Source organism: Limulus polyphemus, unplaced genomic scaffold (assembly GCF_000517525.1).
Source record: "Limulus polyphemus unplaced genomic scaffold, Limulus_polyphemus-2.1.2 Scaffold2568, whole genome shotgun sequence".
Taxonomy (NCBI): Eukaryota; Metazoa; Arthropoda; class Merostomata; order Xiphosura; family Limulidae; genus Limulus; species Limulus polyphemus.
The window spans coordinates 4,201-16,961 of record NW_013668178.1 but is presented as its reverse complement, the minus strand read 5'-3'; the positions used below and the strand labels follow the sequence as shown (position 1 = coordinate 16,961).

General features: G+C 33.0%; 1 protein-coding gene across 4 annotated transcripts in view; it reads left to right on the top strand.

Moving 5' to 3' along the window:
- Window positions 1–6,949, top strand: part of LOC106467322 (nucleoporin NUP53-like) — a 57,292-nt gene extending 50,343 nt beyond the window's left edge. For all 4 annotated transcript variants that reach the window (XR_002612397.1, XM_022395487.1, XM_013927667.2 and 1 more), the window contains one exon: window positions 6,371–6,949. Coding sequence is in view for 3 of the 4 variants with exons in the window: in XM_022395487.1 (XP_022251195.1) it covers window positions 6,371–6,448 (78 nt within the window). In the remaining variant the exon portion in view is untranslated. The remainder of the gene's footprint in view (window positions 1–6,370) is intronic.
- The last annotated feature ends 5,812 nt before the right edge of the window (window positions 6,950–12,761 follow it).

The window sequence follows — 12,761 nt, the reverse complement described above, 5'->3', positions numbered from 1 at the left end:
TTTATAAAAAATTTGATATTATGCATGTGAAAGCATTGTAATGTTTACTGATAATGTGCCAACTTTCATTAACATTCGCTTACTAATTTAAAAGTTATAACATGAAAACTATAACAAGCACAAAATGGTTACAAGGACAGTCCCAGGGACTGAGTCCGTGCTAAAAGAGTTAACCCTATTGCTACAAGCATGCTTTACTGAAAATGTCACAAGGTTTTAGTGACTTAATTCATAATTTAATTAAAGTACATTTTGTTTATGTTATACCAATTAGTATAGCATAAAATCATAGCTAGTAATCCATATTTTCATAGTATACAAGTTTTAAGTTCATAAGGCAATATTTAAAAAAATCCTGAGTTCCCTTAGTGTGAGAAATGTGACATATTTTCTCTAGACATCACCTCTTTTCTATTTTATTCACCACCCCTTCAGTAAGTACGAAATTTAACATAAACTACTCACTCTAAAATCTCATTACTCAGACAAACCATAATTTTTTTTGCCTATAATTTGTTTGGTTACAGGGTCACTGATTAGAAAATGAGACCCATCTTGCCATACCCATTTGTCACTTCCTCTCTGCAGGATTTTTAATAGTTCTCTCTTACTTTTCATACAATATTATGTATAACCAATATAAAGCCAAGGTTTTTCATCTCTCAAATGATATATTATGTTGTTTTCTGAACAGAGAATTGTCATTTTCTCTGTTAGTACAAGTTTCGAACAACTAGCTTGGATGAATTTGTAACAGCTCTTGTTGCATAGTTAGAAAGCCAGAAAAATTTTGATTGTTAGAGGAAATTGTCTGCTTTTTGAATGTTATTAATCTATGTTCTTTGGTGCAGTATTTAATTAAATAAATAATATTAACTGCATTACTACCATTAGTACCCGGATAAGTACTTTATTTCTTGTTTTTCATGTTTATTCTGTATTTATTATTATAAAAGTAACTAAAATGTAAAAATAGGGATCTTTTTAGCTAAGGTTAGATTAGGTAAAATAAATAATAATGTAATAAAAATATTTCACGAGGCATGCACACGAGCAACTTGGAGTAGCTTATTGGTAATGTAATTCGATGGCATAACGTAAGCTGCACGTTCCGTAAGTGATTTACAAGTTATAATGGCAGGATCAGTAGTAGGTAGACATGGTTCAAAAGGAAATCAAAGGGCAATATAACCATAAAATTTACGTATAAATAGATGTATATGTGTTTAAAGCTACTTAAGATAAACGAACATAGTTTTATGTTACAATTTCAATTCAATCCAGAAAGAAAATAGGGTAATTTAGATTTTGTTTTTTTGAGGTTATGAGGTCGGTCAAATTGACCAACCTTGTATAGAGTTAGGGTAGAGAAAATAATAGATCAAATATAGACTTTTACTGAAATCAGACATTTAAGATGTATTTAGAAGGTTTTACAGATTACACAAATGAAATTTGGTATTTTTGAGATGAAGAGAAGTATTTTTAATCTTAACATGAAAATTACTTTGCACACAGACTATTCAAAACAAATACTCGATATATTCATAAAGAAATCTTTTTTAATTTATTAAAAATACTTCACTAAAAATGTGATTTTTTGTACGTGAAAGACATAATGTTTACTGAAAGTCTGCCAAATTTTGTGAATATATACGTATTATATTAAAAGTTAGTATCAAAACTATAAAGACTTAAAGTGGTGAAGTATATTGATTAAATTCATTTAGCACTGAGCCCACTTAGTTAATCTTAATATTGTATTGATATTTTAAAGTAAAATTATGCACTTGGTACAGCTGTATCAAGCATCGATATTTACAGTAATTGCTTAAGCTAATCTCATATGATGCTAGATGCTCTTTACGATCATTTCATAAAATTTAATAAATTTGTGCTGAAAAGTTCGCAATGAATATTCAATAATAACCATCCACCCATATGATTCTTTTGAAAACTTGAGCTAGAAACTACTAATCTAGTTTGCTTGGCCTAACCAATACTTGTATATCTGCACATGCTTTCATCCTGTAGTTTTGCTGCTGTAAATCAGCCATCTTTAATCCGAATGACAAAAACTAAAAATGATCCGCCTTTGCCCCTAGGTGAAGCTGTAGTAAAAATTTCAGACTAACGGATAATGTGATTTTTTTCATGTGTGTGTGTGTGCAAAAGTTTGGGCAAAATTGAATGGTTTTTGTTGAATAACTTTGCACATGTGCTTATGTTTAGACCAGGTTTGACACCTAATTGCAGGTAGTAAAGATCTGTCAGTGTACCAAGTTTGAAAAAATTGCATGAAAGTTAAATATGTTTTTCTATCAAATAAAGTTGCCATACTTTCAGTGCAAAAAAAAGGAAGAAATTCAATCATTATTGGAGATTTTATGTCTCGTGTATTTGTTAATGGATTGCCTTGAAATTTGGTATGTGAAGTAAGGGTCCAGTAGAGTACACCCACTAAAAATATGTGATAGTTTGGATTACCACAGTCTGAGCTACAGAAAGTGGAAAATTGTTAAACTATCACTCCATAGATATATATATATATATATATATATGGTCAAAAATGGTTTAACATTTCAAATATCTTATTTTTCCATAAATATATGTATTGTAAAGTTTCTGACTATTCACAGGTATTATTTTTGCTTATATCGTGCCAGAAAGTAACATTAGCATCTAGCGAATTAGTGGTTACTATTGAAGTTTTGCTAGTACAATGTAGAAGGCTCTAGAAAAACTAATTCCAGTACTTTTTTCAGAAGGAAACTTGTAGATACTTGTTGCTGAGTATCAATATACCCATGACCCATGTACTTAAATCAATTATTGCAAAATATTGAGTACAGTCGGTTACTATGATTACTGTTTCACTTGTTGGTGTTATGGCAGTTTTGCAATTTCCATTTCTGCTGCATGGAATTTCCAGGCTTAAGTTTCAGGAAACTGAGATAGTGAGCTTGCAGCTTCAACTCATTTGATTGGTTGCTCGGGCAAGTAGCGCTTGGGCCAAACAACCAAATGTACCATCCAGCCTCTGCAATGAGGTTTTGCTGTTTGAGTGATTAGAAATATTGTGCTAAAGTGGTTGCCCAATGGAGGTAATAATAAAATATAAATTTCCTAAACTGTATATTTTTTTTTCACATTCCTTTTATTTTATCTAAGATTAACACAAATTTCAGGCCCATTGGCTGGTGATGCTTCACAAACTTTTGGCATTTAAGCCATAACCTTTAATAATTGAACATTTTTTTAGCATAGGGTGGCTATCAGTAGTGGGGTATTGTAGACTTTGCTTATGTGGGAAATCATGGCCTAGATACACTTGATTCTACCTAAATAGAACATCTTTTAGCTTGTAAAAAATGGTTGAAATAAAAACTTGCATACTATTAAAATTAATTTTGATATTCAAAACTGTTGGAAAAGAAAATAACACAAGATTTATATGTATGTGATATATATATATATATATATATATATATATATACATTTAATGAACATTTAATATTTATTCATTTTCCAAATCATCGTAATTTACTTAATATTAGGAAATACAATAATATGATCAGTAACTAGTTGGATAATTATAACTGTTGTATCATTGGCAATCAATTTGAGAATACAAACATACTTGCTCTGTGCTCAGGATTGTTTTTGTGACTATTTTCTCAAGATCAAGTTCATTAACGTTTTCTTTGTATACACTTATTATCATCAGATGATTTAGTCTTTCATGACCCATAGTTGTTCTCAGGTGTGTTTTCATTCTCTTCAGTGTGAGTAAATGACACTCACTGATAGTATTTGTGGCAGGAAAAAGGAGAACTAATTCAGCCAGAGTAACAAACTCTCGTATAATATCTCATTGTCAATGGATCAGTCTATGATATCTGTGACCGTAAGTGATTTGTTTCTAGATATCTTGCATGTTGACATCAGCTGCACATTTTGTTTTCTCCTCATATTTTAACTGAGGTAACAAAAATGGTGCTGCATTTGATGGCAATATGTCTTCAGTATGATCACCAGCATACAATTTTCCAACTTCCTGAAGTTCTTGTTCACAATCTCCACCTGTTGCTGCTTTAATATTCAGGTTTTCCAAGTTCATGTTACACAGCTTGGCTACTGATACCTACTTTGTAGGTTGTCACACACAGCATAGTATATCTGCCTGTAGTGTTCATGAAGTGTTTGATGATCATGAAATCCTGATTACTTGCCAACCTCATGACTTGTAGGTGCCATCCTTTTCTTTGGAAGCTTAGGCTGACCTACGTCACATTCAACAGCCTTGTGCTTCACTCATTCATAGATGTCATTAAACTGGTCTCTCATCCCTTGTAGATTGGTCAATGTAAATCTCACCATGGCCTGACCCTCAGCTGCTGTTTAGTTCCCTTGCAAAGCTTTGCTGAGTATGTGCCATGCCCCTGTTTTTGAGAAGAATAATGATTCTAGTAGCAGTTCCGAATTGGCTAGTGAGAAAAAAAATAACTGGTAACCATTTGCTAGTGCCTTCAAAAAGTTAAGATCCAGCTTTTTTGCTACAAGTTCAGCTACAAACTAGTGAGAAAAATTGGCTAGTGAGAAAAAAAATAACTGGTAACCATTTGCTAGTGCCTTCAAAAAGTTAAGATCCAGCTTTTTTGCTACAAGTTCAGCTACAAACACAGTGAAATAAGGACTTTTTATCATTGAAGTTATACTAAAACTTCAAGCTCTATATAGTTAGTCTAATAAGGTTGTAAGTCATGAATTATCTTCAAAAGCCCAACACTAAATGTTTCTTTCTTTTAAATTTGATCTTCCACTATCCTTTCTTTCTTACTCACCTGTTTCATACCATCCTTTACTCGACCTCTTTTTTTCTCCTCCACATCATTTTAAAGAAACCCACCTTCATCAAAGACTGGATCAGGGCCTCTTAAATCCTCCCACCACACCAAGTTGTCTGTTTCTTGCTTGAAAATAGTCAACTGTGTGTGAGTATTCTGATGTTGAATAAAGTTAAATGCTTAATCAAGTTCTTTATCCCTCATATATATATCCTTTGGTGACATGATTCCAGTACGTATTCTTGGTGGTAAATTGCTTGTGTTACTATTAATGTGGCCGTCTGTTTCTTGTCAGCTTTGTTGAGTAGTCACTTTTGATCTTGCTTGTTTATATGATGATGTGTCATGAGAAGTTTGTGTTTGTCATGTGACAACTAGTTGCATCTGTTTCAGCTGAAGAAGCTAGGTGAATCTTGAGTTTTACACACCTAGAATTTGATATCATTGAAGATATCAGTATGAATTTCCCTGGAAAATAATGAGAAACTGTTCCTTTTAGTACAATATCTGTTGCACATCAAGTGAGTGCTCTACCAGCAAAGCTAGAGAGTTAAACCACTAGCAGTTGGAAGTGAGGCACTTTTTTTTAATTACTAAGATTCACACATTCTTTCTGTCATGGACATCAACAATTCTCAGGGGTATTATATAACTACAAATTTAACACCAGTTTTTTGTTGTTTTGGGCTTTTTATTGAACCTGAAATCTTTTGCATACCAAGTTAGTTTTCTGGCAAGCTAAAGAGTTAATCCACTAGCCATTGTAAGTACTGCATCTTTTGATGTTGCTACATACCATCATCAGATCTGTATACAGCATATCAAGGTACAATTTACTGTAATTGGAGCTAGGGAAACTATGTAGTAAACTTAACTAAACTTTTTTGCAAAATGGTTAATTTTTTAAAACATTTTCATGAAGGAGAAAAACATTTCAACATCATCATTGAAAATGTGGGTTTTCTTCAATTAACTGAACATTGTGTTTTCATTATAATATCACATTTTAGAATAGTATGTTATGAAAATAAAAGTTTGAATGTTTGTCATTTGTAATAGAAATTTCACATAGTAGTAATATTAACCTCCAAAACTAAAATGTATTTAGAAAGTCACTGAGGTACATATGGACCCCAACAGTAATTCTAGGATTGATGACTGTATGCTAAATTTCTTGTTAATTCTCCATTTTTAATTTTATTGTTGTTTAAATATACATCCATATTAATAATGGCTGGAGACGGCTTGAATGGGTAATGAAGAAAAACTTTAATATAACAGCAAATGTACAATGTTTCGACAAGGTTTTGTCATCATCATATTAAGGTATAATGATTTCTTATATAATAGTGAAGAACTGTGTATTTCTTCATTTCAAAATGTTTTCGCTAAACTAATATTAGTATCATTCGAAGTATAAGTTTACAGGACTAAACAGGTAGTCACGTTTCAGTTTAATATTAAATTTTATTTGTAGTATGTTTTAAATACCCTTAACATTTCCTTTGTTATAATATTCACAGGTAGTGTCCCAGAGTCAAACACCACAGAAGACAAACAACTTTATATCAAAAGCTATGGAATATGTTTTTGGATGGTGACCTGATAAATGCTTAGTCCAATTTTGAACTTATGGGGTTTTTATTGTCTATGTTAGGGAAATAATAAGTTTTTCAAGTACTGTTCTTGACAAGCAGGTGGTGAAATGGAGAGCTAGAGTTAGTGAAACTGTAAATAACAGACTACAATTCATGTTCTTTATAACCACATGTACTTTTTTAGCAAAATAAAACTTTTTGGGGTGCTGGTGCTGTGTAATAATGCCTTTGAACTGTAATTGTGTAAAATAATTGTTAAAAAAAATCAAACATTGTTTGTTAACTTCTCTGTGACAATCATCTAGTACAATTTGAATATTCATATCATATGTATATATTATATAGACCACATTGTTGTACCCTTGACCTATGATAGATCTTTCAGTGATAATGTACTCCAAAAGGAATCTTGTTATGCTTATTCTTATTACAAAATCCTTACAATGATTCTTTTCTATATTGATTTGCACCTAAAATGGAAATAAAGAATTTTTTATCAGATTAGTATTGATAATAATTTTGTAGATTATGTTCTAAATCTAAGTTCAATGATAAGGACAAAAAATGAAAATATTGAGTTTCAATAAACCAAATTGACCCAATTTTAAATGCAACTAAAAAGTTTTTATTAGCTTTTCGTGAAGAAAAGAATCTATGAATTAAAAAAAATGTTATTGAAAATTATATAGAGTTCTAGAAAACATGAATAACTGAGCTAAGTTCTCAAGAAGAAATTAAAAAGCTGACAATTTAATAACTTGAATAACGATCAATTTGCTAAAGTAGCAATCAGAGATTGATGGAATATAATGAATGTATTATTTGTGCTAGCTATCTAATGAATTTATTTTTATCATGTGGTACCATTCACAAAAACAGGTGATGTGGGAAATCTCTGTGGTATGCATTATATAATATTGAGTACCTATGTTGTAATGATGAAATAAATTTGGTCCTTAAATGTCCCCTGGTGGGACAGCAGTAGTTTACAGACTTACAACATTAAAATCTGGGGTTCAATTCCTTGCAATGGACACAGTAGATAGCCCAATGTGGCTTTGCTGTAAAATACACAGGCAAAATGGTCCTTAAAATGACAATCTTTATTAAAACACAGAAAGTGATTGATTTATTGGGCTCTTAAAAATGTGTGACCTAATGAATAGCTTGCTGGACTATGACCATGACTTGACCTATTGGCCCCAAAGAAATGCAGTTAACCCAAATGAAATGTGTGCTTATTCATATATCTACCTAAGAGTTAAAATTAATGTAATTGCCATCACTGACAATAATATTGAATTTCCTATTTTAAAACTTAACAACCCAATATTCAACTTGATCTCCCATAATGAAGGTCAGTAGCAGTTTTAAATACCTTTAGGAAGAGAATTAATCCATCTTTAGTTAAATTTAATGTTATTTCCTAGGGCGTATGATTAGTATAGCATACTTGACGAGTTAAAATTATGGACAACTATCTTTCGTGTGGTTTTATTTGAATATATGGAACAGTCTTTACTGTTGTTGTTCCCATCTCTTCATATACAGTTAATCTGTTTTAAATGCAGATGGGTTCAGTTTCTTTTAAAATGACTTTCATGTTTATTATAACAACATGGCATTCCACCTGTGTTGTGAGAGCAAGAGTTACAAGTCTGTTTCAGCTGTAAGTAAAAAACGGTTATCGCTATTGGTCTAGTTATTCTCACTTAGTGACTGTCACGTGATTTGTGATAAATTATTTACTATGAAGTTCCACTCCATAGTTCCGAAAATAAAGAGACTGGTTAAAATGTTATTCTAACTGCTGGTGAATTTTATTTAACTGTATATTATATTAATTTGGAGGTTTATGATGTAATTGAAGGCATTAACAGCTTTAGTACTTCTGGTTCTCTGAAACATTATACACAGCCAGAGAAGTTAAAATCTGGTTCATCAGCAGCCTGTGCAGGGTTTTATATATATATATATATAATGTGCATATTCATTTGCATCAATTAATGTGAATTCCAGCCACCCTTCCTTCTTTTATGGATATTATGTAATAGAGCTTCCCAACCTTTTTGTTCCTCTGTACCCCTTGGTCATTCTCTCTCGAAGCACTAATGGAGGAAGCAGAGCTTACCCAGTTGGCTTATCCCTAGTTTATCAACTGATTTGTAACGAGGGTGTTCTATATTGCTTATATTCTACATTACTTATTGAAAAACATGAGTTATAATGTAGCACAGCAATAACATCTAAACGTTCACCATTATCACCACAGAATTGGCGACGGGGATAGGATAAATCCACCATTTTTGATACAGCCCAAATTCTGTAGGCCAGATTATCTTCAGACACTCCTTTTAAAACACTTAAAGAGTTACACTGATGACCAAGTTCTACTTGCACGTGAGACTGTGGTACAGGTTAAGTATGATAGCAATAATTATTATTTGCCTCTGGTTGTGGTGAAAGGGGAAAAAAGTGGTTGAAAAAGATAAAACTAAATTGGAACGAAATATTAAGTGTCAGCAATGAAGAGTCAAGAGAGGACCTTAGAAGATGTTCTTAGCAAATCCCAGTTAGATTGATGCTGGTCCTGATGACAGAATTGAGTGCTACATGGCAGAAGTGGAAATCGAAAAGGGAAGTATGCCAACATACTGTAAAGCTAGGCCAGTTCCCTATACCCTAATGGATTGTGTGTGTAAAGAACTGGATAGAGTACAGTGGTATAACAAAAAAGGTCAAACACTCAAAATGGACTGCACTCATTGTGGCTGTCCAAAAAGCCAAAGGCAGCACTAGGATTTATGGGGATTATAAGATAACTGTGAATAAGGTTGTGGAAGAGGATGCCTACCTTTTACCTACTGCTGAAGATTTGTTTGCTACCTTATCAGGGGGAACAATATTTAGTAAAATTGATCTCAGAAATGCCTATCAGAAGCTAGAACTGAATGAGAGGAGTAAGGAATTGCTTACTATCAACACTCACTAGGGGTTTTATATCAATTCCAAAGATTACCGTTTGGTGTGTCAATAACACCAGCAATATTTCAAAGTGTTATGGATCAGATTCTAGGTGGAATCGATGGTGGCGTGTGTTTCCTAGATGGCATTTTTATCAGTGGTAAATCTGAAGAGGAACATATCAAGGTGCTGGGTGAAGTATTGCCAAGATTGCAAGAGTATGGGTTAAAGCAAAGCAAATGCTGTTTCATGAAGTCTAGTGTGACCTATTTAGGCCACAAAACTGATGGGGATGGAATTCATCCAACAAAAGAGAAAGTGAAATCCATCTTACAGGAAAAAGTCCCACAAAATGTGGATGAGCTGAGGACTGTCATTGCATAGTGGTGGACTATTGTAAGCTCATCCCACATTTAACAACCAGGTTTAGATACTTTTACTACATATTGCAGGAAGGGGGGAATGGAATTGGTCAGTGGGATGCCAAGGAGCATTTGATGAAATGAAAAACTGGTTTGTAAGTGACCAAGTACTAGTGCACAATAACCCAATGAAACATTTAGTTTTAGCCTGTGATGTGTCACCGATAGGCCTAGGAGTGGTTTTGTCACAAATTATGGAAAAGGGGAGAGACCCATAGGCTATACTTGGAGACTTTAACAGACTCTGAGTAAAATTATGTGCAAATGAAAAAAGAGGCACTATCAATTATCTATGGGGTAACCAAATTTCTTAAGTACTTGTACAGCAGGAGACTTACTCTCCAGATAGACTATGAGGCACTTACAATAATATTTGCATCCAAGAAGGGAGTACCATCCTTAGCAGTGGCAAGATTACAGAGATAGGCATTAATTTTAATGGTTCATAGGTATGACATTAGGTACCCGAGATCAACAAATCATGCAAACATTGATGTTCTGTCAAAATTCCCAGTGAGTAGTGGAAACTTTTTTAGCCTGTGAGCGAGAAACCAACTACTTTACCTACATTAAGGACCTTCCAGTCTCAGCTAGTGTCATTAATGGAAGAAACCAGGAAAGACCTGATCCTAAACAAAGTTTTGCATTATGTATGAAAGCATCAAAGACTACTTTATAATGTGAAATGCGTTGACTGTATATCAAGGTTGTCAGGGTTTTATAGTTCCGCGATTCTTTACAGTAGGAGTTTAGGACTTGTTGGCGATAAGTTTCAACAGTAACTAGACAGCACACAATCCACTTGTTTTAAAATAATATATATTCAAAACATGTCAAACGTATGTACAAGAATTTGTTACACTATTGGTTATCACAGTTGTATCCAGAGCTTTAAATAATTGTCTCCTATTTATCAAAGTCTACACAGAAGGGTTCTTCAATTCTTCTCTATCTCTGTTATTACAGTACAAGCTTTAGAAATCGCCTGTTATATCTAAACTGATACAGTTTATCTTCACTTTTATTTCATTTTCATTAACTTTTCCTAATTTTGTCACATATATATGTATTGCCTGACTGAGGCCTAGAACTTTTACAAACTACGAGACGTTATGATGTAACAATGCTTACTTAAAGCAACAGGAAAAACTGAGGTTGTAGTAACATGCTGTCAATTCCCAACAATTCAACGTCGCAAATGATTCGTAAACAGTTACTTAAGCAAACGTGCAATAAATTATCGTTTCTAAAAATACTAAATTTAACACTCGCTTTTTAACTATCTTAATCATAACTCTCGTATTAAATGAAACAGTCATGTATATCTAACATGTTAAATGGTGTTTAAAAGTCATTATTCCTCCAAAATCTAGAAAGTCGCTTTCTCCAGCAGTTGCATCAAGAACATACTGGGATAGTAGTATGAATGCAGTAGGTAGAAGCTATTTTTAGTATCCCAGACTTGACCAAGACATTGAAAATGTTGTACAAAATTGTGAAGCTTTTCATCAGTGAGAAACAACACCCCAAGAGCACCATTTGTATCATGATCATTATTCTTCAGCACTGTTTCTCTTCACCTTATTCCTTTTCACCTTGTACATCAAGGCATCAAAATTGGTACAAGACAAGAAGAAATAGAACGGAAAGGCAGTAAAAGATACGAAACTGGTTCTTTTTAAAGAACAAATAATTCTAAAAGTTGAAAGGAATATTTTTGAATGAAATATATATGTGTGTGCATATATAAACAGTGTGTTTCACATACAGCTTCTACTATCGAATTAGCTACAGAAAAACAACTTCTGCAGTCCACTGTTTCTACACTTACTTTGGTTGGCATTTCATGGTTTCACCACAGAGATGTAGTTTACAGGCTACACTTGAAAGTAACTTCTGCATGATATCCTAACCTAAAATGTCAGTACTCAAGCCACAATCTTTGATAAATTCTAGTACATATGGAGTTATTATGCTCAAAGTAATACCGCCTTTCTGTTCAGTACAGGCAAATCACCATTCACAACGTCATTTACCCAACTCGACTATTGGCATGCCTAGCAATGGCATACACTATAGAACCAAGTAGAATTCTAGTGATTTCTGTGTTAATTAAAAACGTTCGTGTATTAACCTTGTATATCTTGAGGTAACTATCACATCTCTAAGAACAGATAGCTAGTTACCTTTTTCAATATTGGTGGCCAGACCTGTTCTTTGACTCATTAGTTGAAATAGATGAACGCCATTCACAAACTGTTTTCTTCTGTTTCTTCTAACACTTCCCATCCTTCCTCCCCACTTTAAAACCGGTGTTTTCTTTCTGCTTAATCTCAAAGTGATGGTTTGGTAGAATCAAATAGAGGGAGTCACATGCATCTGGATGGTGTGTCCATTCTTATTGATGGAGGGTTGTCACATGAGAGAGACAGTAAACCACGTTTATCATGGGGTACGTGGGAGTCCAAGGCTTGTGCCGTGGAAAATAAAATTCCATATAGAGGGCAACACTGAACAAGAGTGGATGTAAGTACCTTTTGAAAATATATTTTCAGCATAGGAAAATAATAATGTCTGTAGAGTAACCTACATAAGAATTGTAGAGGCAGTATAATTACTTGTGTAATAAATGTATATGGCAATTTGCATAATAAATTTAGTGTACTTTCTATAATAATACTTACATTTTGGCATTTTTACTTACGGATACTCTTTTTTATCATAGCAAGTTTTGTTTCAGAGCATACCTAAGTTTAAGATATATAAAATAGCAAAACTTGTGAGAATTTCTTGTCTTTGTTTAAACAACTAAGGAAGATAACTGTAATAATATTGAACAAAGATGGTTTTATTTATGATATGTAATAATAACAAAAACACTTTATAGAACAATAATATATAAGACAATGAAAAATGAAACACCTTTCTTA